This window comes from Fusarium verticillioides, chromosome 7, assembly GCF_000149555.1.
Source record: "Fusarium verticillioides 7600 chromosome 7, whole genome shotgun sequence".
NCBI classification, from domain to species: Eukaryota; Fungi; Ascomycota; class Sordariomycetes; order Hypocreales; family Nectriaceae; genus Fusarium; species Fusarium verticillioides.
In genome coordinates, this window is record NC_031681.1 from 1,583,817 (window position 1) to 1,603,816 (window position 20,000).

The window sequence follows — 20,000 nt, forward strand, 5'->3', positions numbered from 1 at the left end:
AGTGCGGGGAAGTGTGGAGAAACATTGTCTATCAGTACTTAGTTGATAATCTGGGCCTTTCCACGCCGTTATGAAGCTCACCCGGCGCCAACGGCGGGATTTCATGAGGGGGCTTTCAGGATAGGTAAGCTCGGCATTGGTTCGGAGGCTGATATGAAGTCGCCTAAGGTATCCTAGATATCAAGTAGGGTGGAAAGATAGTTGGCGATATGTCGAATATATCTAGCAAACCTAGCTCTCCAAGATTCAGATCCGGCATCTAGCAACAGACCATAAATCTCAACTATCCAAGATGGCTCACACTTCTGGCTCCAAGTCGAACATTCTCCATCGTTCATTCGTTCACCAGCCCGAAAGAGTCGTTTCTGCCTCAGGTGTATCTCTCTTTCCCGAGTCTGGCCGTGAAATACTTGATGCTTCAGCCGGACCAGCTGTATCATGTCTCAGCTTTGGGCGTCCAGAAATTGCTGAAGTGGTCGCGAACCAGATGAACCAGCTTCCTTATCTCTACTCTGGCGCACGTTTCACTTGCGATGTGACTGAGGAGCTTGCGTCGATGCTTCTGCAAGGGCAGCCCGGTGGCCTGTCCAAGGCCATATTCGTCAACTCTGGGAGCGAAGCCACTGATGCTGCTATCAAGCTCGCAACACAATACTGGCACGAGCGAGGAATGCCTCAGAAGCACCATGTCATCGCAAGAAAACAGAGCTATCATGGAAACACGATTGGAGCACTCCGTGTTTCTGGCCACAAATTTCGAAGGGCCATGTACCGCCACTGGCTCTCTCACAATGTCAGCTTCGTTGACCCCTGCTTCGCTTATAGGCTGAAGGGAAACGAATCCGACCAAGATTATGTCCAGCGACTGGCAGATCAACTTGAGGCAGAGATTCTTCGTATTGGATCGGAGAACGTTTCTGCATTTGTGGCTGAGACTGTCAGTGGAACTACTCTGGGTTGCCTCCCGGCGGTGCCTGGATACTTCAAAGCTGTTCGAGAGATTTGCGATGAACATGATGTCCTCTTGATCTTAGACGAAGTGAGTTACTATTGAATGTACAGATGACCATGTTTCTAACACATCTTAGATTATGTGTGATATGGGGGAAAACCGGCACTATGCATGCTTAGGAACAGGAGGGCATTTCAGGGCCTGATATTCAGATGATAGGCAAAGCTCTTGGTGGAGGTTTTGTTCCCCTGTCTGGCGTGTTGCTTCGCAATAAGATATTTGACGCCCTCGCAGACGGATCTCGGGGATTAGCCCATGGGCACACTTTCCAGGTAAGCTTTATATGACAGGAAGTAGACCTGGAACTGACTAAGTTCCTCATAAGGCTCATCCGGTGGCTTGCGCTGCAGCCCTCGAGGTTCAACGCATCGTTCGTGATGAAGATATTCTCGCTAACGTCCGAGAAATGGGTAAGGTCTTGGAGATGCTCCTGAGAACAAATCTTGGGCATATGGAATATGTCGGCGATATCCGTGGGCGTGGTCTTTTTTGGGCTGTTGGGTTCGTTCAAGACCGTCGCACCAAAACACCCTTCTCGGCAAATATGAGACTGTGCCACCAGATCGTGGACAAGGCGCTTGAATTGGGCTTGAATATTTTGGGAAACCTGGGTGAAACTGGGGATATTCATGTTGATCATGTCATAATGTCTCCCCATATGTGGTAACTGAGTCTGAATTGGGGCGGATGGTTGGCATTCTACGGGAATCTATTCAAACTGTCATGTCTGAGGTTATTGATATTTAGGGGGCGCGACTCTAAGCATGCTTCAAAAAAAAAAAAAAAAAAAAAAAAAAAAAAAAAAAAAAAAAAAAAAAAAAAAAAAGGTTTCTTAGTTACAATGAGGTTCATCAAAGCCCAACCCCATATCCATCAGGTACCGTAAATGGCTATCAGTCTGTCTAAGCTCCATGATCCCTAAGCCTTTTGAGAAAAGAGATTGGTGCGGTCCATGGCTGTAGCTACTCAGAAAGATAACAAATCCAGATAATTTTGCAGTATTATTTACAACACCCTTCCTTAGGTCTGCTCCTTTCCTTTCTGACTCGTCGTTTATTCGACATCTGCACTACCAAGTTCCAGCCAACGATCTACCCCAGGATTAGGTTCCCCGCATAACCCCACGTTATCATCTTCAGATTAGTCTCTTTGCTGATAACGGGATGTGATCCGAAACCTTCAATCTTCAAATATTCGTCTCTAATTCTCTTTCTTCATATCACCGCCCATAGCGCTCTTGGTCATTTCAAATCTCACCCAGGCTCATAGGAGATTAGAATCGGATCAAGATATTTTGCGTCTCATGAACGAATCACTTAGAACACCACCTTCGGCTTCAACTCGGAGAGGTGGCTATACTCGACAGAAGCGTGGATGTCTAACATGTCGTCAACGGTATGTCAATGGTCTCATGCATCAGTTAGGCCGCAAGTCTAATGAATCCCAGAAAGAAGAAATGTGATCAGCTTTACCCCATCTGCAGCCACTGTTTGCGTCTCAATCTAGTATGCAAGCGTGAGCCTCCACGCTCGGTGCTCCCGTCACCTGGGGCGGCAACGGGAGATTCTGAAGTGACCGAGACAAGAGTTATGAGAGCTCCAAGCATATACCAGCAAATCAAAGAGATCACGCAACTATGTCAACCTCTCGGACTATCGCTGAAACCTGGTGACACCGACCCCAAAAGTCTTGTGGGAAGCAGACGAGTGGTGCTGCGTTACTACACGGTAACTCTTGCGTTTCTACTGACTACGAACCTCGAAAAAAACTGTTTCCTCTCTGGTATATACACCGAACACTCGGTACCTAGATAATTTCATGAGCTTACCTGAAAGTTATTCTTCCCATGGCGTTCGAATGCCCTGCCCTAATGTATGCCGTCTCAGCATGGGCTTCTTCCCACTTAGCATTACGTGACAACAAGTTCAGAGCCGATTCGCTAAGGCACCGTGGATATGCTTTGGCTCAGCTTCAAAAGTCAATGGAGCAGAGTGAGCTGTCAACTGAGATGTGCCTCGCTGTGACCATGGTCCTCTGTTCCATGGAGTCAATATCCGAGGCTACCGATGCGTGGCATCCTCACTTGAAAGGCGCTGCTGCTGCTGCATTAGCTTGGCAGTCAGAGGATTCTCTCGCGGTGGTAGATCCGAAGCAAGCTGTTCAGGCTACGTTTGAAGGGAGGTGGCTTCTCCGCAATTTCGCCTATCACGACATCATGATGAGTGTCTCAATGGATTGTCGTCCATTGATAAGGGGGCCTTACTGGGCCTCAGAGGATGACACACTTGCAGATCCCTATTTTGGATTTGCGTCGCGGATACTATATCTCATCTCCAAGACGAGCATTCTGAATGCCGACTTCGCAGAAGCAGAATTGGGATCACAGACCCGGGGTTATAGTTTTGCCGAACGCTCACGAAAGATAGAAAGTGAACTCCAGAGTTGGGTTTGCCCTTCGGGCCATGATGATTCACCGCTAGCGTTGCTTGGTGAAGCCTACCGCAACGGGGCGCTCATTCATCTTTACCGAACCCTTGCTCGCTACATTAAAAGCTAATCAGACATTCTGAAAGCGAAGCTGAAGGCTTGCGTAGAGTTGATATGTAAGCTTAGCAGACAAGTGTCAGAGGGTTGCCTCGTGGAATGCACTCTCCTTTTTCCCCTTTTCATGGCAGGGGGGGAAGCCCACGAGGCAAGTGAGATGGAAATTATTAAAGAGAAGCTTGGCGATATGACCAAGTGGCGGAAATTCCGAAACGTTGAAGCTTGTCTCGATGTTCTTGATGAAGTGTGGCGGCGAAGAATGGATGGATCAAGGAGGGAAGACCAAGATAAGGTGGACTGGCCAGATGTGGTGAAGCAAACGGGGCTGGAAGCTTTCTATCTCGTAATTGCGAGGTTCCGAATCCCGAGAATAAAAGATTCTATTTCTTCTTCCCATTATTATTAAATACAAGTAAGCTCCACCCCCGATCTGGGGCCGCCGTTGGCGCCAGAGTTTGCGCTATGCGGCTTAACAACATGCACTCTTATCACCTCACTACTGGTGCATTAGGCTTTAAATGTAAGTTAAGATACATAACCGTCAATTTGTGTTGACCGCCTGGTGGTAAAGCAGTATAAAATACCAGCTTGTCTCTATGCTCCTCACACCAACACAAACCAACTCTCCTTTCTCATACCCGAAGAAATCCTGTCAATAACCAAGATGGCTACTACAACGCAAACTGTCACCACGATAGCAAATCCCTCGAAGGAAGAAGAGTACGAGGAACGTGCGGATCAGGCCGCTGTTCCATATTGAGGTCCTGGTCTTCCCGCTGTTCCTGACGACCTTGTCATTCCAGGAATCTTCGATATTGAATGCGACGAGCGTCTCTGGGTCCCCCAAGCACCAGACGTCTGGTTCCGACCTCTTCTTCTCTCCGTTTCTGGCGGCTACTTTGTCAACATTCTCCGAGTCCGAAGATCTGGTATCCTCTCGCGTCATCGCCACGCTGGTTGTGTGCACACAACAGTTCTCAGGGGCCGCTGGCATTATCTGGAACACCCATGTTGGGCGACAGAGGGCGGGTATGCCTTTGAAGCTCCTGGAGACATTCATACTCTCGAGGTTCCTGAGGATGTGAAGGAGATGGTGACCATGTTTCATGTCACGGGGGCTTATATCTATGTTGACCCGACGGCAATCCTGTTGGCGTGGAGGATGTTTTCAGCAAGTTGGACAAAGCACGAAAGCACTATGAAGCTATTGGGCTCGGGACAAGTTTCGCAGATCAATTTGTGAGATAAAAGAATCAATTGAGCAATAGGGAATAGTTTTACATACAAACGGTTATGACTGACCCGAGTATTGTTATGTCCTGTGTCGCAATATCAGCCTGCTGTATGGTCTAAATCGATAGCATATCACCAGAATAGGAAAGACTTTCGTTGTGCTTTTCTTTCTTAGGCGCTTTTAAATAGTTGGATTCAATGTATTCAGTAGATTATTTGATTCTTGAGGTTGTAAAATTGATGTTTGACTGTACTGATGTAGTAGCAATCATTCTTTCACTTAATTGCTAAGTTAATAGAGACGGGCTTTCAACCTATAAGCTGATCTAAGAGCCTACTGATTTATATATTAAAATCACCTCCAATTCTCATGTAGCTCACCCAAGTCTTGTCCTCACTTAGCAAGCCATTCTATATGTGTTTGTGTATGTCACTTCCTTACCCTAGGTCAAGTTGGTCCAACCAACCGCCTTATAGAGGAAGAACTCATGGGAGACAATTCAAATGCTTACAAGTATAAGTCAAACCTTTCATATTTATCGCCCTTCTTCGTTAAATTCAAGTCTTGGGTTTTCTGCCATTCTCCAAGGTAATCTAAATTGTGAGGTGAATAGAGGCAGCGATGTCGGCTTTTGCCAGATACAAGTAAGGTACACATGTTGAGAAAAGAAAACGCTATGACTTAACCTTTTGACTCCTTTATTTTCTTACTTCCATGTGAATATCGGTTTCTGATATTTATTTAAGTCTCATCCCAGTCAGGATCTCATTTCACAGAAACCTGATCATTTTATTCTCTCACCAAGCCATAACCAAACCTTTCTTCACTTATTGGACCGAGTTCGCAGTGGCCATTTGAACCCCGCATGAACAAGTGGCTCACTATCTCAAACCCTGTATTAGCCCGCCTAAAAATGGTAGTGCCATACTAGTTACCCTGCAACTTTTCATCACACAACTGGGAGGGAGGGAATTCATTCTTCCCCCACGATCACGACATTAGCACGACATCGCCAACGACTTCTTTGGTGTTCAATTGGGTCAAAGATAGACAAAAGCGAGAGTCGAAGACACCCACAGACGAGCCAAGACGGAATCGCCTGAGAGAAGTTTCGTCACTGAGCCAATTGACTGCATCTCATCCCCAATTCTCACAGCTTGGTGACAGCCTCATTATCGAGCAAGACACTGCAACACAATATTTTCAAAGACCTAACAATTCTTGGTATACGAGCGAACCCTAAGACTCGGGGCTGAAAGTGCAGTCACGCTTCACCAGAATTCCGTTTGACGCTGCATCAAAAATCTCAGTCGATCCCGTGACACCGATCACAACCAATGTATCATGACCAGCCAACACAAACCTGTTGTCAGCTTCCTCGGCCCAGTGGCCTCATACACCCATCAGGTAAAGCCCATCATATAGTTGTCCCCTTTAGCGACGACCGCATGACACTAGCCCTGACTGACCTGGCTCCGTAGGCTGTCCGTCAGGCCTTTTCTGAGTCAACATGGAAATTCTCCCCTGCAGTTACTATTGATGGTAGGTTCTAGTCAATGCACCGCAGTCGGGATGTCCGTACTGACTTTCCTGGCAAAGACGTATTTGACGAGGTCCAAAGTGGCCAGGTGCAAGCTGGTGTGGTGCCGATTGAGAACTCCACCAATGGTTCTGTGAGCTTCACTTTGGACAATCTGGCTGACAGAACGAACCAATATCCGGATATCACTGTCGATGGCGAGACATACGTGGACGTTCACCATTGCCTTGTTGGTCACAAGAGCCCTGTGCCAGCTGTCGAAGACATTGCTGAAGGGTCCGGTACTTGCACCCCGACAGCGACAGACCCGTCACCTTCAAAACCGCGGTCCAGGCCCCTGGCGAGCCTCAAGCACATTCAGCGCTTATATTCGCACCCCCAAGCATTTGGCCAATGTACGGCTTTCATCTCCACATATCTCAAGGATGTCGAGATTTTCGAAGTCAGCTCAACTAGCAAGGCAGCTGAAATTGTCAGTAAGGACACAACGGGTACCTGGGCCGCCATCTCAAGCGAGCTCGCCGCTAAACTTCATGGTCTCGATTTTCTGGGAAAATCGATCGAGGACAGAGAGGACAACACGACCCGTTTCTTCGTAATTGGTACAAATGCTGCAGGGCCGAAGGACCTTGAAGAAACCGAAAAAGCTGTTGCTGAGAAGGGAAGCAAGTCACTCGTCTCTTTCACAGTACCTCACACATCACCTGGGGCTTTGGCGGATGTGCTGAGCTGCTTCCGGACATTCGACATCAACTTGACCAGCATCAACACTCTACCGAGCCTTGTGAAGCCATTCCAGTACATTTTCTTCATTGAATTCGAGGGTCACAAGTATGTCGATCCTTCAGGCCGGGTCAACGGTGCGCTGGAAAAAATCAGTCGTGTGGCCGAGAGTTGGAGGTGGCTTGGAAGCTGGGAGAGATACATATAACTTTACCAAAAGCAACAAACAAATTATTCACAAATTCCATGATGCACGTGCATTCACTTTAACGACCAGCAGCAACTATTGCATACACGCGATGCACAAGGCAGCATGAAGAGTCGCGACGAACTCCCCGCGAGAACAGAGCAATAGCACCAGAAGCTCTGGAGAACTCCCCGTGAGCCAGCCCAGTGGGGCTGATTGCGTGCTCTCTACCCTAATGTCGCCCTGGCAGGTCTTTCTTTTAGCAGGGCCTGGGCGCATTGAAGATCACTCACTGTAATTTTCTGTACCGCCATCGGGCCGTCCCACGTCAAGGACAAAAGCTTTGTAAACGGAACATCGGCCGCTTATCGACGTCTCACTTTTGCATTACCTTGATTACCTTATGTATACTTGCACAAGACCACCACCACGATCCCCTCTTGTGCAGGGTGACACCCATGGGAATAGAGGCGCCTCCCCCACTACCCGGGATACGCGAACATGTTTGCCAATGCTGAGTTTACGCTATCAAATCCAATTCAGGCACTTGCAGGACACAACTCACAGCAACGGAAAAAGACATGCGTTTTTTGAGATTCATAGGATTGGCCTGGATCAGGCTTGACCCAGCCGGCGTGGGGCAGGTCGGAGGAATTGACCCTAGGGAGAGCTTTGCAAAGCCACCAGAAGCAGGGATCAGAAAAACGAAGGGCCCGATAAAGCCTTGGGGGACTGTGGGAGGGGCTCAAAAAGCATCAATGAGGAGCGAGAAAACTCGGATACTTGAGAGATATCTAGTCTAAGTTGCCCCAGCGGAGACCACTATCGACCAACATGACGTACACGCCGCATGCGCAACACTCAGAGGGAGACCACTAAGGGTCGTTGATGGGCCACACGCCCAGGTTCAAGGTGGGAGGATCTAACCGGGTTAGTAATAGCCTACGGACCATCGCTTCAAGCAATTACCATCGGGCGATGGTCCGGAAGCTCTTCAGCAAACTCTGTGAGTACCTACCTGCTCAGGTACCTACCTTACCTACTGTGCGCCTGGGCGTCTCGAATACCTTTTAATGGCTTGATCTGCTCTTTCGTGTCCATGGAGATTTACCCTTCTTCTCATCCTTTCTGCTCTTCCTCCAGCTTAATGTTGCAGCGACAACACTTGACTGCTATATCTCCCTTTTACTCTTGGTTCTTTCTCCCAAAATGGCGCTCCGCCCTATCTTTACTGCCACGCACCCACGTGCATGCTCTACGGCCTTTGAGCGGGTATGTTTAGCCCCCAAAATCCCATCATCATGTCATGTCGTCTTCACAGTGTTGGAATTGTCATGATTGCGCTCTATGCCGTAATGCTAACTCTGGTTATTTGACAGGTCTTCATGGCCCGCCGCGATATCCTAGAGAGTGTTCACGAACCTTTTGGAGATGCCTTCTACTATGGTCCTGAGATCCTCAGTGATCGTTTCAGAAACGACACTGCCACTCGCGAGCAGAGTGGTTTCTCGCAAAAGACCTACAAAGACGTCCTCAACGAGGTCATGGATGCGGGCAAAGATGTTAGTATAATCTCCCCTCCATTCTCATCGTGGTTCATGCGATCGTCCGAACTCCCCGAACTCCCCGTCACTCCCCGCCTTGTCGAATGAGGGGAACTGCAAGCCAAACAAGAAACATGTGCCACGGCCAAGTTTTTTTTATCTGCAGCATACGCTCGATTGACACATGATGGTCATGAATATGCATATCAATGTTACATGTCATATTCTTATCATTCTATCGCCATTGGCGGGAATCACGCCACGAGACAGACACTCGTCAAATTGATGCAATGTACTAACACCTCCTTCTAGGGCAAGCGAATCTTCATCAAGGACATGGCCTACTACCTCATGGCCCCAGACAACAAGCCTACCAAGGTTGCACCGTCTCTGGGAGAGGAAGAGCCCGGCAACCCAACGGTTCTGCCACTAGAGGTCCTGAAGCAATTCCAATTCACCTTCCTCATCCGCCACCCTCGCCGAGCTATCCCCTCATACTACCGTTGCACGGTGCCGCCTCTGGACGAAGTCACTGGTTTCTATGACTTCATGCCCAACGAGGCCGGTTATAAGGAGCTCGTGCGTTTCTTTGATTTCCTGATCAAGGAGAACATCGTCGATAAGGACAACCTCGTTGTTATCGACGCTGATGATCTTCTCGATAACCCCGAGAAGACCATTCGTCTCTACTGCGAGAAGACGGGCATTGACTTCAAGCCCGAGATGCTCGAGTGGAACGATGAAGATTGCAACTATGCGACCATTGCCTTCCAGAAATGGAATGGCTGGCACAACGATGCTATCAAGAGCTCGGCTCTGAGGCCTCGGACTCATCACCAGGTACGTCAAAACGATTTCTTATAATCGCACCCTCCCCACTATCCCTCCACCTGTTGGTCTGCAACAACATCCACTGTTCGTTCGCGCTTCTTGTGGTAGGGTGAAAACAAAAGGCTGACATTGCTAACTAAAGAAGACGATGACCACCGAGTCTGAAGATAAGGAATGGACCGCCAAGTATGGTCCCGAGGCGCAAAAGGTTATCCGTAAGACGGTCGAGGACAACGTAGCCGATTACGAGTACCTGAAGCAGTTTGCGCTACCTATTTAACTTCATTGGCTATGTGCTCGCTCTGCTTTTTCAGGGGTTGCTTTTCCTCTCTCTACGGTTTGGACCTGTTCTGGCGTTTCCGCCCTCTGTCAGATTGGACTTTTGCACCTGGCGAAGAGCCGGGGTAATAAATGATTTATGAGTGTTTGGATTTAGTTGATGGTACAGCTATTATGGTACAGCAACTTGGGCACCACGCCACCTGATGAATATATACATGCTCCTTCATCTACAAACCTTTGCCAACTGTCTGAGGAGTGTCCTTTTTGAATCTCTAGACACTTGATGACACACCTTTCCATATGGCCCAACCCGATGGAGTCCAAAATATACATTTTATACAATGGAGATAGAACACGTATAATAATGACTGAAGTGGGAGAGCCTGGTGTTCGTGGAAGACTCAATCTCCAACCCAACCGCCTTTTATGCCGTCTCCTGGGGCTTTTTGTTCATTTCAGTCCTCTCTTTGAGTTCTTCATTCAGCCACTGGCTCCGGTGCCTTCTCCTGACCGTCCTTCTTCTCGGGCTCGTTCGAAATGTAGCTCGGCTTTTCGAACAGACCATGTGTAACGTTTTCAGACCACTTCTGGGCATACTCCTTGTCCTGGTCGTTTGCCCAGCTCACCTTGACATCTAAAAGCTTCTTCTCAGCGCCCTCGGCATCTTCTGATAGAACGATTTTGTTACCGCGGCCAGCACCGCTCAGAACAGACGCTATGTCGGCGATGGAGTTCGGCTTCTGGGCGTTGAGAGCAATGCCGCGCTCCTCTCTGGTTCTGATGGGGCGATGATTCATGTTACCCTTCTCCTTCTGCTGGGCCACTCGCTTGCGGTCGGCTTCACTGAACTCTTCGGGGTTCTTATATCGGAAGTCGTCGTCCCATGCTACCTCGTGCAGGTGCTTCAACTCGCGCAATTTTTGGAAGACAGATCGACCAATGGAGCCTTTCCCGGCGGGGAAGGAGATATGTGCGAAGGGAGACCAGTAGTCTTTTCGAAGTTTGGCGGGTTTTGTCTTTTTACCATTGAATGGGAGTTGCTTAAGATCATGGAAACCCTACGACATCAAGTTAGCACATCCATGCTGCTTACAGGGATCCTTTTATAATTGGACTCACGTTTAGCGTCTTATCAAAGCTGTAAATGATTTGGTTCGTTCTTCTGTGGCCGAATACCCAAATATCCTCCCCATGTCCCTCAGGTGGAGGGAATCCTCTGCCATCCTTCTTCTTGCCGAAATGGCCGTGTCGCACCCATATCCGTACGTAGCTGGGCAATTGGCCCAATCGAGATGTCGGTGCCGTGTTCATGGTCGCCCACTGGGAAGTTGAGATGGCCTTGATACTGGAGATTGATGGGAAAAAATGCCAGTATCGCCGGTTCAATCACGGACGAGTGTACGGTCACGTGATATTAGAATCATATGTTGGGGCAGTTTTAATCTACAATCATCTCAACTCATCATTTAACCTATCAAATCTGACTGTTATCATCCATTGTTTGCGCTTAGACCTTGTGGTATCAAAGGACTCTCATGCAATTGAAATCTTTGTCTTTCTGGCCGTTTCACCTCGAAGCCTGGAAGTTTGTCTTAGCTACCCTTTTCGGAAAAGCATAAGCAGATCAGACAGACCACAACAGCTGATAAGATAACAAGAATTCAACCAATAAGCTCTCAGCATGGACCTTCCAGGTTTGACCTTGCTCCAATGACGTCGAAGAATCCGGAAGCTGCCAGAAGCTGATGGGTTGGGCTGGAGGTTTCCATGAGCTTGATGTTACTTGATCTTGCTGGATCCTACCATCAAGATCTCGATACTTTATGTCGGGGCGATATCCTTCGCCAGATGCTTCCATGGAGTGACATGATCATTCCATGAGATCCACTCAATTCGTGAATAAATTCACCTCTTGATCCTCGGTCTTCCGGATCACTTTTCTTTCTCTTCTGCATTAAAAGTACAGCAAGCAACTATACCCCACAACATCAAACGATACCCAATCTTCCCAGGTCAGAAAACCTGACATCGCCCTTCTCTTACATACATACTACTCTAATAATTGGGCAACACGACTGAACTGTACGACTGAACATACACAAATAATTCTCTGGTTTCAACTACCTATCGTTTACACTCTCACATAACACAACACCGCAATCATGAATAGCCGCATGGACTTTACAGACCGTGCCCAAAAGGCCGTGGAAGATGCCATGGCCTTGGCTGAACAATACGGCCACTCTCAGCTTGCACCGGTTCATCTCGCTGTGTCTCTGCTCGACCCTCCCCCGGACCCTTCCAAGGATCAACAGAACGGTCCTCCTCCCACAAGCACACTCTTCCGACAAGTCGTTGAGCGAGCACATGGTGACCCTCAACTCTTCGATCGAGCCCTCAAGAAAACCCTCGTCCGACTCCCAAGTCAAGACCCCCCACCTGAGCATGTCTCTTTGGCACCTCAGTTCCACAATGTGCTAAGAAAGGCCATGGAACTGCAGAAGGTACAGAAGGATACATACATTGGCGTAGACCACCTCATCACTGCCCTTTCTGAGGATTCAACCATCCAAGGACCTCTCAAGGAAGCCAACATTCCCAAGCCCAAACTGGTACAAGAAGCAGTACAGGCTATTCGGGGAACAAAGCGAGTTGACAGCAAGACGGCTGACACTGAAGAGGAGAATGAGAACCTGGCAAAGTTCACCATTGATATGACTGAGATGGCCCGCGAGAAGAAGATCGATCCCGTTATTGGTCGAGAGGAAGAGATTCGCAGAGTTGTCAGAATCCTCTCTCGACGAACCAAGAACAACCCTGTCCTCATCGGTGAGCCCGGTGTAGGAAAGACCACAGTCATTGAAGGACTGGCACAGCGAATTGTCAACCGTGACGTTCCTGATAACTTGAAGTCATGCAAGCTCCTTTCACTTGACGTGGGTGCACTTGTCGCTGGCAGCAAGTATCGTGGAGAGTTTGAAGAAAGAATGAAGGGTGTTTTGAAGGAGATCACCGAGTCAAAGGATGTCATCATTCTTTTTGTCGATGAAATCCACCTTCTCATGGGCGCTGGTTCGTCTGGTGAGGGAGGCATGGATGCTGCCAACCTTCTCAAACCCATGCTTGCCCGTGGCCAGCTACACTGTATCGGTGCGACTACCCTTGCTGAATACCGTAAGTACGTTGAGAAGGATGCTGCCTTCGAACGTCGATTCCAGCAAGTTATTGTCAAGGAACCCAGCATCCCTGAGACGATATCTATCCTTCGAGGTCTCAAGGAGCGATATGACCGTCACCACCGAGTCACTATTCTCGACAGCGCTCTCGTAGCTGCCGCTAATCTGGCTGCCCGCTATCTTACATCCCGACGACTGCCTGACTCGGCCATCGATCTTGTTGATGAGGCTGCTGCTGCAGTTCGTGTTGCTCGAGAGTCTCAGCCCGAAATCATCGACTCTCTCGAGCGCAAGCTTAGGCAGCTTATGATAGAGATTGCGGCTCTGGAGAAGGAAAAGGACGAAGCATCCCAGACTCGTCTTGCTCAAGCTAAGAAGGATGCTAAGAACGTGGAAGAGGAGTTACAGCCTCTCCGTGAGAAGTATCAGAGCGAGATCAAGCGCAGTGAGGAAATCCACCAAGCCAAGCTCAAGCTCGACGATCTCGAGAAGCGCCTCGAGGATGCCATGAATAACTCTGAGCATGCCAAGGCCGCCGATCTCAAGTATGGTGCCATCCCCGAACAAGAGGCTGTCATCAAGGAGCTTGAGGCTCGCAAAGCTGCTGCCGACGCCGCTCTTAACGCTACTGCCCCCACGGACTCTGGTGGCGCCATGGTCACCGACATCGTCACCGCAGATAACATCAACGAGATTGTCTCTCGATGGACTGGTATTCCGGTCACTCGCCTGCGTACCTCCGAGAAGGAGAAGCTCATCCACATGGAAAAGGTGCTCAGCAAGGTCGTTGTTGGCCAGAAGGAAGCTGTTCAATCTGTCGCCAACGCCATTCGACTCCAGCGTTCTGGCCTTAGCAATCCCAATCAGCCGCCGAGTTTCCTTTTCTGTGGCCCATCGGGTACCGGAAAGACCCTTCTGACCAAGGCCCTGGCCGAATTCCTGTTCGACGACGCCAAGGCAATGATCCGCTTTGATATGTCTGAATACCAGGAGAGACATGCACTGAGCCGCATGATTGGTGCACCTCCTGGATACGTTGGACATGATGCTGGTGGTCAGCTCACTGAGGCTCTTCGCCGCAAGCCATTCTCAATCTTACTCTTTGACGAAGTTGAGAAGGCTGCCAAGGAAGTCCTAACTGTCCTTCTCCAGCTCATGGACGATGGTCGTATCACTGACGGCCAAGGCAGAGTCGTTGACGCCAAGAACTGCATCGTGGTTATGACCTCTAACCTGGGTGCAGAATACCTTGTTCGACCTGGCGTGAAGGAGGGTCGTGTCGACCCCGGTACTCGCGAGTTGGTCATGACCGCCTTACGCAATTACTTCTTGCCTGAGTTCCTCAACCGTATCAACTCGGTTGTCATCTTCAATCGTCTCACACGTAAGGAGATTCGCAAGATTGTCGATATTCGACTTGCCGAGATCCAGAAACGACTCGAAGACAATGGCAGAAAGGTCCATATCGACGTGTCGGAGGAAGCCAAGGATTACCTTGGAAACAGTGGGTACTCACCGGCTTACGGTGCTCGACCTCTCTCTCGTCTCATCGAGAAGGAGGTCCTGAATCGTCTTGCTATTCTCATCCTGCGCAACAATATCCGCGATGGCGAATATGCGCGTGTTGAGCTCATTGATGGCAAGATTGTTGTGCTTTCCAACCATCCCGACAGTGAACTTGGAGAGGATGAAGATATGGTTGATGAAGATGATGCAGTCGATGAGATGTTGGATGACATGGATCAGGACATCTACGACTAAGCGCTTTCATGTAAAAACTGGTGGTTGAAGGAGCACTGATGGGCGGCAATACTGTTTTATGGACGAATTTGATGATTGCATGACGGAGTTAAGGGTTTATGGTGTCTGTACTGAAGCTCAATGTATTTAGCTACTGGATTATGAACAATGGGAACAAAAATTCAAATTATCTTTGTTATCTTGTGACATGCTTTGAAATAATCTATACGATGTTGTCCTGAATGGGAACGCGGACAGCTCGCACCTGATCTCCGTTTCGGTTTGTTCGAGGAAACACGGAGGGAAATAGAATATCTCTCTTTATAGAGATCTGGACTGGAAATCGACAATCAAACAAAAACTGTTCTTCGCTATCATGCAGGCCCAAGAAACACGGGACCCTCTCCAATCCAGCCGAAATCATCAATGATCATGGACCAGTCAATTCCTTGGAGGGGATCGATGGCACTACTGTCCATAGTCTGTTCTTGGCCATTGATGTCTGTGTTAGCATTGGAATTGCCATCGTTATCATCACCGTTGTTCCCCGGGAACCTTTGTTCTAGTTGCCACATGTGAGCAATCCCAATCCATCGAACGAAGAGTGTAGACTTACGAAAGGCATCAATGCCTTTTTGTGTACCATCTGTGATATTCTTGGCCTCCTGCAACGCATTCTTGAAGGCTGTGAGACACCAATACGATGTGGCAGCACCTATACGATCCGGCCATGCACCGACAGGAATGTCCCACTTAGGGAGCAAATGCCTTACAGACCAGAAAGTCTCAAGAATGATGGAACCTCGTGTGGGGAGGTCATTGTCACGAACTGAGCAGGTTTTTAAAAGGGATAGAACCTGCGCAGCGACAACTTCAGCGTCTGAGGATGAGAGATGTTGCGGAGCAGCAGTGGAGTGTAGCGTGGATAAGAGGATGCAGCTGGCATCGACTAAAGCACGATAGACCCAGTGGGGGCTATGGGTAAGTAGTTGGCACGTTGACTCGAGCGTGAGGGCTGTGTTGATAAGATTCTGTGAGGTATTGTATGTGCGGAGAGTATTGAGGGTGAAATTGGGACGCTGGTCAGCGGGTGAGGTATAGTAGTAAGCCTGGACTTCGAGTTGAGCAACGAGCATTATGAAACGAGAGAAGTCTGGATGGAAGTTTTTAGTAATTGCATTAGATGCTAGGTCAGGGTGTTACCGGGAGCCTACCTGTTTCGACACGGGTGACGAGGGGCCTTAGAAGCTCAAACTCATCTTCCCACATCTTGACGATGGTTTCAGGAACCCCATTGTTTGCCGATATCTGGGCAGACATGGCTGTATGTAACTTATTTGAAAACTTTTGTAGCTCAAAAAAGGTGAGTAACTCCGGCGCAAGGCTATCTTTGATGGTGTCCTTGCACTTGGTGTCATTATGCTGGAGAAAAGGAGGCGGATGTCCGTTGCCTGTAGATACTCTGCACATTATCAGTAATCCAGGCTACACTGCCATTACAATACCAGACAAACCTTTGGGCGAGAATACTACAGAACACCCACGTTATAGATGCCTCGTAGTCTGTGCATGTCATGTGCTGGCGCCCACCAATTAAGAAGCTAGGATGAGATCCTCGGCCAGTGTGCAGGCCGAGAAGCATGCAAGCGTTGAGGGCACTGCTTATGAAATTAGGCGATGGATCAGTGATAAACCTAATGGTAGGGAATGGCCAAGTGCAGATTATCAATAGAGTCTGAATAGACTCGAGGTCTAATGTAATGGCTTGAAGCAGGCCCCAGACGTCGCGGTTAAGAGAGTCGAGCAGTAAGGTTACAAGTTGTTCATCTTTGGCATATCGACGACAAGCTGTCGATATCACTGTCCAGAAGAGAGTTCTTGATGCCTCGAAGCATTCATCTGGGTCTTTCTTCCTCAAGATGGGTAGATAGGGATGATAGCATTGCAAATACCTGGACCTGTCAGCTGTCCTGCTGCTAGCATCAGTCCGGGGGAGTCTTGCTTCTCAAAGTACCAATCAATATCCTGCCCTGACACCAACTTACCACCTAGCATGCGGGATTTGGTAGGCTCTGTCTTTTCGAGCAGCGTTGCTGATGGCACGAACGACTGGGGTTGTTGAGGGCTTTGCAGGTTGCTTGATAATGAAAAGATGGCACCATTTGTGGCCGGAGGCAATTGGGATGGTTGTGTAGGAAACACAGTTCCGTTTCTTTGAGAGACTGATGGCGATTCTGCGTTACTCTTGGGTTGTACAACTTCTTTGATGGATCTGAGCTCTTGTTCCAGAAGCTCGAGTTTACTACATATTGTCAATATCACTCACTTATTCTGAAGAAAATACAAGAGTCATTCCGTAGTAATGCTGTCAGACTATTACCTTCTCCTTGTCACTCTCTTATGCGATCTATCGTATACGCACGGAATTTGTAACTTGGCGCATCGTTGACATGGCTGTCCCGCGACAGGACTCGCTCGACACCGCACCTAGCCCAGATTCAGCATTAACCATACGCAACTTAGCTCAGTCGAGACAACTCACCTTTGAGTCACGACAACTAATACAGGCTACGTTTCGTCTAATTTTGTTTTGCGGTGAGTCTGGCGCTCGTGTGAGGCCTGGGCCCGAAGTCGACGCGGGTGACTCGTCTGACGATGGTGTTGGAGCCATCAATTTGCATTACTATAACACAGAGCGGACGATACGGTAGCTTGTAACCTTGATTGAATTATATCATTTAAATAGGTTCACAGTAATAAAAGTTCATGAGTTGTCGATGAGTCACTTGAGATGGAGATGTAGATGGTTGAAGAGGTCTATCAATTAGTCCAGTGGTCGAGTTGCGTTCTACTATCTTGAGTGTCTGACGTCACGTGTACAGCGTTTAGTCGGCGTTGGGTGATACAGAATGCCTTCCTACTATAGGTAGGCTAAGGCAGCCCGGTTTCAGACCATAGGTACCTAAGGTAGTTAAGCGAAAATTCGATAGGTTAGTAGAGGAGGGAAATCCTCGTCCTCTTGATTTAATTAGTGTTGGATTCTATCTACATCTCTCTTGTCATATATTACACCATTGCATCAGAGACCAAACAAACTAACATAAAACTCGACCTCAAGCTTTCTTGGCTTGTTTAGACCTCTTTAGGGCGGTCTTCTTGAGCACTGGTTTTTCTGACTTTAGCATAACACCGACCAGCTTCCACAGTACCCAGGCGAAACCTAGCGAAACTGCGATTGCCGTGCCTGTCCTGATAGTATCTATGCCCTCAAGCTTAAGGACAGGGACAGTGACACGGTGCATAAGTCTGCTCTCGCCCTCTGGTTGAGGGGTCACGTGCCAGAAGGCAGTGTCTCGAGGGAAAAGATTGTCATAGCCAATATGAAGACGATCAAATGGGTTCTCCAGCGTCTCCTCCCCTGAGGAGCATGCCCAGAAGACAGCAGGATAGGGAATATCGGCTTCGGCTTGGTCAGTCACTGAAGGCTTAAGGTATCGCAGGTGGAGAGGGATTTCAACATTCCACGGCTGCCTTTCTCCAGAGGGAGGTGGCGCGAGCTCAAGCAGAATACTGGATCCCCATGTCTCAGTGGTATATGCTGGCGCTTCCAAGTCCACGGGCAGAGTTGTGTATCGCAAAGCTGTCAAGTTCTTGGAGGCCAGGAACAGATCATCTCCTAGTTGATAACGATCCGCAAATATGACCTTGGGTAATGTCAAGAATGCGTATGGCGTACACTCGCCCTCAGCGCTTGGAGGCTTGTTAGAGCTGAAGCTGAGCTGAAGGGTTGGGTGAAGGCCTGTGGGGGTGAGGAATCTAGATGTAAATACAGATTCATCTCGACGGTGTCGGGCCGGGAAAGTGAAGATGGTCGGCGAGGGCTTTTTCTTGTCGCCAAGTACGGATAGAACGCCAGCGACACCAAGCTCGTTCTCCTTCATGTTTGGTTGCGAGCGGTCGTTGACGAAAATGCCAACTTCAACCCTTCTTTCGGTTGATGCAGGAACAGCAACGGTTTGGGGTCGAAGAGGCCATAGCGCAGAAGCGACAAGAGCCCTTGCAGACTTATCAAAGGATAAGTCCAAGCTGGTCGCGGTCAACAAGCTTCGTAGTCGGGCATTACAAACAGTGTCCAGTTCAGGACAGAACTCCTGAGAGCTGATAGTAATGAAGGAGTGTAGATCTTCCAGTGTTTGATGAAATGAGAAGCTCGGGGCTGTGGAGGTAGCTGGTTGCTTAAACTCAGTGAAAGCCTGTTACTGGTGAGCATCTTGTTGGTCAGTTGGCTTATGGAACTCACCTCTGGCTTTGAACAGGCTAGTGGCCCAAACCTCTGGAGCCAGCCGCAAAGTTTTGTTCTATAACGTTGGATTAGTGTTTCAAGTGGCCGCAACTCGAGATCACGACGTACGGGTTACATGAGTTTGGGGATTCCGGAGTCACGTAGACATGAAGCCCGGGCGAAATTCGCGAAGCGAAAGGATCGAGTGCCTCGGATTTGACAGGGCTAGCCCATCTGATATGAAGAGCCTCATACTCTTGGAGTATGTCGGTGAGCTCACTAGGCAACTCGTCCAAGGGGATAGTGAGTTTATCCTGACGGACTGACTCGATTTTAGGCCCAAGCAATCCAGCTTCTTGGTTGTCCAGCTGCTCAGGATCAAGGGTATAGTCGTTGTGGATAAACGTGACACGCTCACGCATGATGGCGGTAGTTGATGCTTGCTCCTGACAGTGGTAGTGGCGTGTGTTGCTTAGGTAGGTAGGTATACAAGCTGTCTCTGAGTTTAGTATTGGATGGAAGCGAGCGACCCAAGAGCTTTCAGGGAAGCTTGTCGCGTGTAGATAAGCTCTGGAGTAGGCTTAGATCGCGTTCGTAGTATACTGTAAGCTATGAGCTAGCCAATGGGGAAAAAAGATTTTATGTTTCTGCCTTGTTTACGAATCGCTTCGTAGTTGACCTCGGTGTGTTAATTGGTAGGCAAATGCTTCTTTCAAAAGGTGACGTTACCTAAGTTTTAGTGACCGAAGCTTGAAGTGGTAGGTTCCATGGCCAAAGCTCTTGAAAGAAGCAATAAAGTACCCTGTACACGTGGATTGTATAGGCATCAGGCACTGGCTGGAGTCACTGAATACCCGAGCCCCGGCCCCTCGTACTCTTCCTCTTTGGTAGGTTGCCGCCAGTTA

The 20,000-nt window shown here is 48.7% G+C and overlaps 8 protein-coding genes across 14 annotated transcripts; 5 read left to right on the top strand and 3 right to left on the bottom strand.

Moving 5' to 3' along the window:
• Positions 1 to 292: 292 nt before the first annotated feature.
• FVEG_16003 (hypothetical protein) lies at positions 293 to 3,569 on the top strand (the record flags this gene model as incomplete). Its single annotated transcript, XM_018905232.1, has 6 exons — positions 293 to 1,039; positions 1,132 to 1,284; positions 1,338 to 1,513; positions 2,282 to 2,407; positions 2,460 to 2,794; positions 2,848 to 3,569. 6 exons carry the CDS (start codon positions 293 to 295, stop codon positions 3,567 to 3,569), a joined length of 2,259 nt encoding a protein of 752 aa, XP_018752822.1.
• Positions 3,570 to 4,220: 651 nt separating this feature from the next.
• On the top strand, positions 4,221 to 4,799 carry FVEG_07046 (hypothetical protein; the record flags this gene model as incomplete). Its single annotated transcript, XM_018895539.1, has 2 exons — positions 4,221 to 4,287; positions 4,318 to 4,799. The coding sequence occupies 2 exons, from the start codon at positions 4,221 to 4,223 to the stop codon at positions 4,797 to 4,799; spliced, it is 549 nt and encodes a 182-aa protein (XP_018752823.1).
• Positions 4,800 to 5,683: 884 nt separating this feature from the next.
• Positions 5,684 to 7,391, top strand: FVEG_07047 (hypothetical protein). Its single transcript, XM_018895540.1, has 3 exons — positions 5,684 to 6,197; positions 6,272 to 6,332; positions 6,390 to 7,391. The coding sequence occupies exons 1-3, from the start codon at positions 6,135 to 6,137 to the stop codon at positions 7,259 to 7,261; spliced, it is 996 nt and encodes a 331-aa protein (XP_018752824.1). The 5' UTR covers positions 5,684 to 6,134; the 3' UTR covers positions 7,262 to 7,391.
• Positions 7,392 to 7,667: 276 nt separating this feature from the next.
• FVEG_07048 (hypothetical protein) lies at positions 7,668 to 11,461 on the top strand. 3 transcript variants are annotated; one of them, XM_018895541.1, is made up of 4 exons: positions 7,668 to 8,512; positions 8,620 to 8,802; positions 9,097 to 9,624; positions 9,758 to 11,461. In XM_018895541.1, the coding sequence occupies exons 1-4, from the start codon at positions 8,450 to 8,452 to the stop codon at positions 9,893 to 9,895; spliced, it is 912 nt and encodes a 303-aa protein (XP_018752825.1). In that variant the 5' UTR covers positions 7,668 to 8,449; the 3' UTR covers positions 9,896 to 11,461. The 3 variants fall into 3 exon arrangements, with proteins under 3 accessions (XP_018752825.1, XP_018752826.1, XP_018752827.1); XM_018895542.1 differs by having other exon boundaries at positions 9,761 to 11,461; XM_018895543.1 differs by having other exon boundaries at positions 8,291 to 8,512; positions 8,620 to 9,624; positions 9,761 to 10,013.
• On the bottom strand, positions 10,016 to 11,269 carry FVEG_07049 (hypothetical protein). 2 transcript variants are annotated; one of them, XM_018895545.1, is made up of 3 exons: positions 11,017 to 11,240; positions 10,586 to 10,955; positions 10,016 to 10,531 (listed from the first exon to the last, which is right to left on the bottom strand). In XM_018895545.1, exons 1-3 carry the CDS (start codon positions 11,206 to 11,208, stop codon positions 10,374 to 10,376), a joined length of 720 nt encoding a protein of 239 aa, XP_018752829.1. In that variant the 5' UTR covers positions 11,209 to 11,240; the 3' UTR covers positions 10,016 to 10,373. The 2 variants fall into 2 exon arrangements, with proteins under 2 accessions (XP_018752829.1, XP_018752828.1); XM_018895544.1 differs by having other exon boundaries at positions 10,016 to 10,955; positions 11,017 to 11,269.
• Positions 11,462 to 11,623: 162 nt separating the features above from the next.
• FVEG_07050 (hsp98-like protein) lies at positions 11,624 to 15,056 on the top strand. Its single transcript, XM_018895546.1, has one exon. The coding sequence runs from the start codon at positions 12,060 to 12,062 to the stop codon at positions 14,832 to 14,834; it is 2,775 nt and encodes a 924-aa protein (XP_018752830.1). The 5' UTR covers positions 11,624 to 12,059; the 3' UTR covers positions 14,835 to 15,056.
• On the bottom strand, positions 14,934 to 17,623 carry FVEG_07051 (hypothetical protein). 4 transcript variants are annotated; one of them, XM_018895548.1, is made up of 7 exons: positions 17,356 to 17,623; positions 17,194 to 17,300; positions 16,816 to 17,115; positions 16,328 to 16,765; positions 16,028 to 16,275; positions 15,430 to 15,966; positions 14,934 to 15,375 (listed from the first exon to the last, which is right to left on the bottom strand). In XM_018895548.1, exons 1-7 carry the CDS (start codon positions 17,482 to 17,484, stop codon positions 15,188 to 15,190), a joined length of 1,947 nt encoding a protein of 648 aa, XP_018752832.1. In that variant the 5' UTR covers positions 17,485 to 17,623; the 3' UTR covers positions 14,934 to 15,187. The 4 variants fall into 4 exon arrangements, with proteins under 4 accessions (XP_018752832.1, XP_018752834.1, XP_018752833.1 ...); XM_018895550.1 differs by having other exon boundaries at positions 16,816 to 17,300; XM_018895547.1 differs by having other exon boundaries at positions 14,935 to 15,966.
• A 164-nt stretch (positions 17,624 to 17,787) lies between these two features.
• On the bottom strand, positions 17,788 to 19,876 carry FVEG_07052 (protein PBN1). The gene is made up of 3 exons (XM_018895551.1): positions 19,225 to 19,876; positions 19,114 to 19,171; positions 17,788 to 19,066 (listed from the first exon to the last, which is right to left on the bottom strand). The coding sequence occupies exons 1-3, from the start codon at positions 19,515 to 19,517 to the stop codon at positions 17,927 to 17,929; spliced, it is 1,491 nt and encodes a 496-aa protein (XP_018752835.1). The 5' UTR covers positions 19,518 to 19,876; the 3' UTR covers positions 17,788 to 17,926.
• Positions 19,877 to 20,000: the final 124 nt, after the last annotated feature.

Bases quoted from the DNA above. Each gene is read 5' to 3' on its own strand.
- FVEG_07047 (XM_018895540.1), top strand. From the start codon at position 6,135: ATGACCAGCCAACACAAACCTGTTGTCAGCTTCCTCGGCCCAGTGGCC. The intron at 6,198-6,271 runs GTAAAGCCCATC...CTGGCTCCGTAG, and splicing joins TGGCCTCATACACCCATCAG to GCTGTCCGTCAGGCCTTTTC. The intron at 6,333-6,389 runs GTAGGTTCTAGT...TTCCTGGCAAAG, and splicing joins CCCTGCAGTTACTATTGATG to ACGTATTTGACGAGGTCCAA.
- FVEG_07048 (XM_018895541.1), top strand. From the start codon at position 8,450: ATGGCGCTCCGCCCTATCTTTACTGCCACGCACCCACGTGCATGCTCT. The intron at 8,513-8,619 runs GTATGTTTAGCC...GTTATTTGACAG, and splicing joins GCTCTACGGCCTTTGAGCGG to GTCTTCATGGCCCGCCGCGA. The intron at 8,803-9,096 runs GTTAGTATAATC...ACCTCCTTCTAG, and splicing joins TCATGGATGCGGGCAAAGAT to GGCAAGCGAATCTTCATCAA.
- FVEG_07052 (XM_018895551.1), bottom strand. From the start codon at position 19,517: ATGCGTGAGCGTGTCACGTTTATCCACAACGACTATACCCTTGATCCT. The intron at 19,172-19,224 runs GTACGTCGTGAT...CCAACGTTATAG, and splicing joins TCCCCAAACTCATGTAACCC to AACAAAACTTTGCGGCTGGC. The intron at 19,067-19,113 runs GTGAGTTCCATA...CACCAGTAACAG, and splicing joins TAGCCTGTTCAAAGCCAGAG to GCTTTCACTGAGTTTAAGCA.
- FVEG_07050 (XM_018895546.1), top strand. From the start codon at position 12,060: ATGAATAGCCGCATGGACTTTACAGACCGTGCCCAAAAGGCCGTGGAA.
- FVEG_07049 (XM_018895544.1), bottom strand. From the start codon at position 11,208: ATGAACACGGCACCGACATCTCGATTGGGCCAATTGCCCAGCTACGTA. The intron at 10,956-11,016 runs GTGAGTCCAATT...TTGATGTCGTAG, and splicing joins GCTTTGATAAGACGCTAAAC to GGTTTCCATGATCTTAAGCA.
- FVEG_07051 (XM_018895547.1), bottom strand. From the start codon at position 17,484: ATGGCTCCAACACCATCGTCAGACGAGTCACCCGCGTCGACTTCGGGC. The intron at 17,301-17,355 runs GTGAGTTGTCTC...AATCTGGGCTAG, and splicing joins TTAGTTGTCGTGACTCAAAG to GTGCGGTGTCGAGCGAGTCC. The intron at 16,766-16,815 runs GCAAGACTCCCC...TGACAGGTCCAG, and splicing joins ATTGATTGGTACTTTGAGAA to GTATTTGCAATGCTATCATC.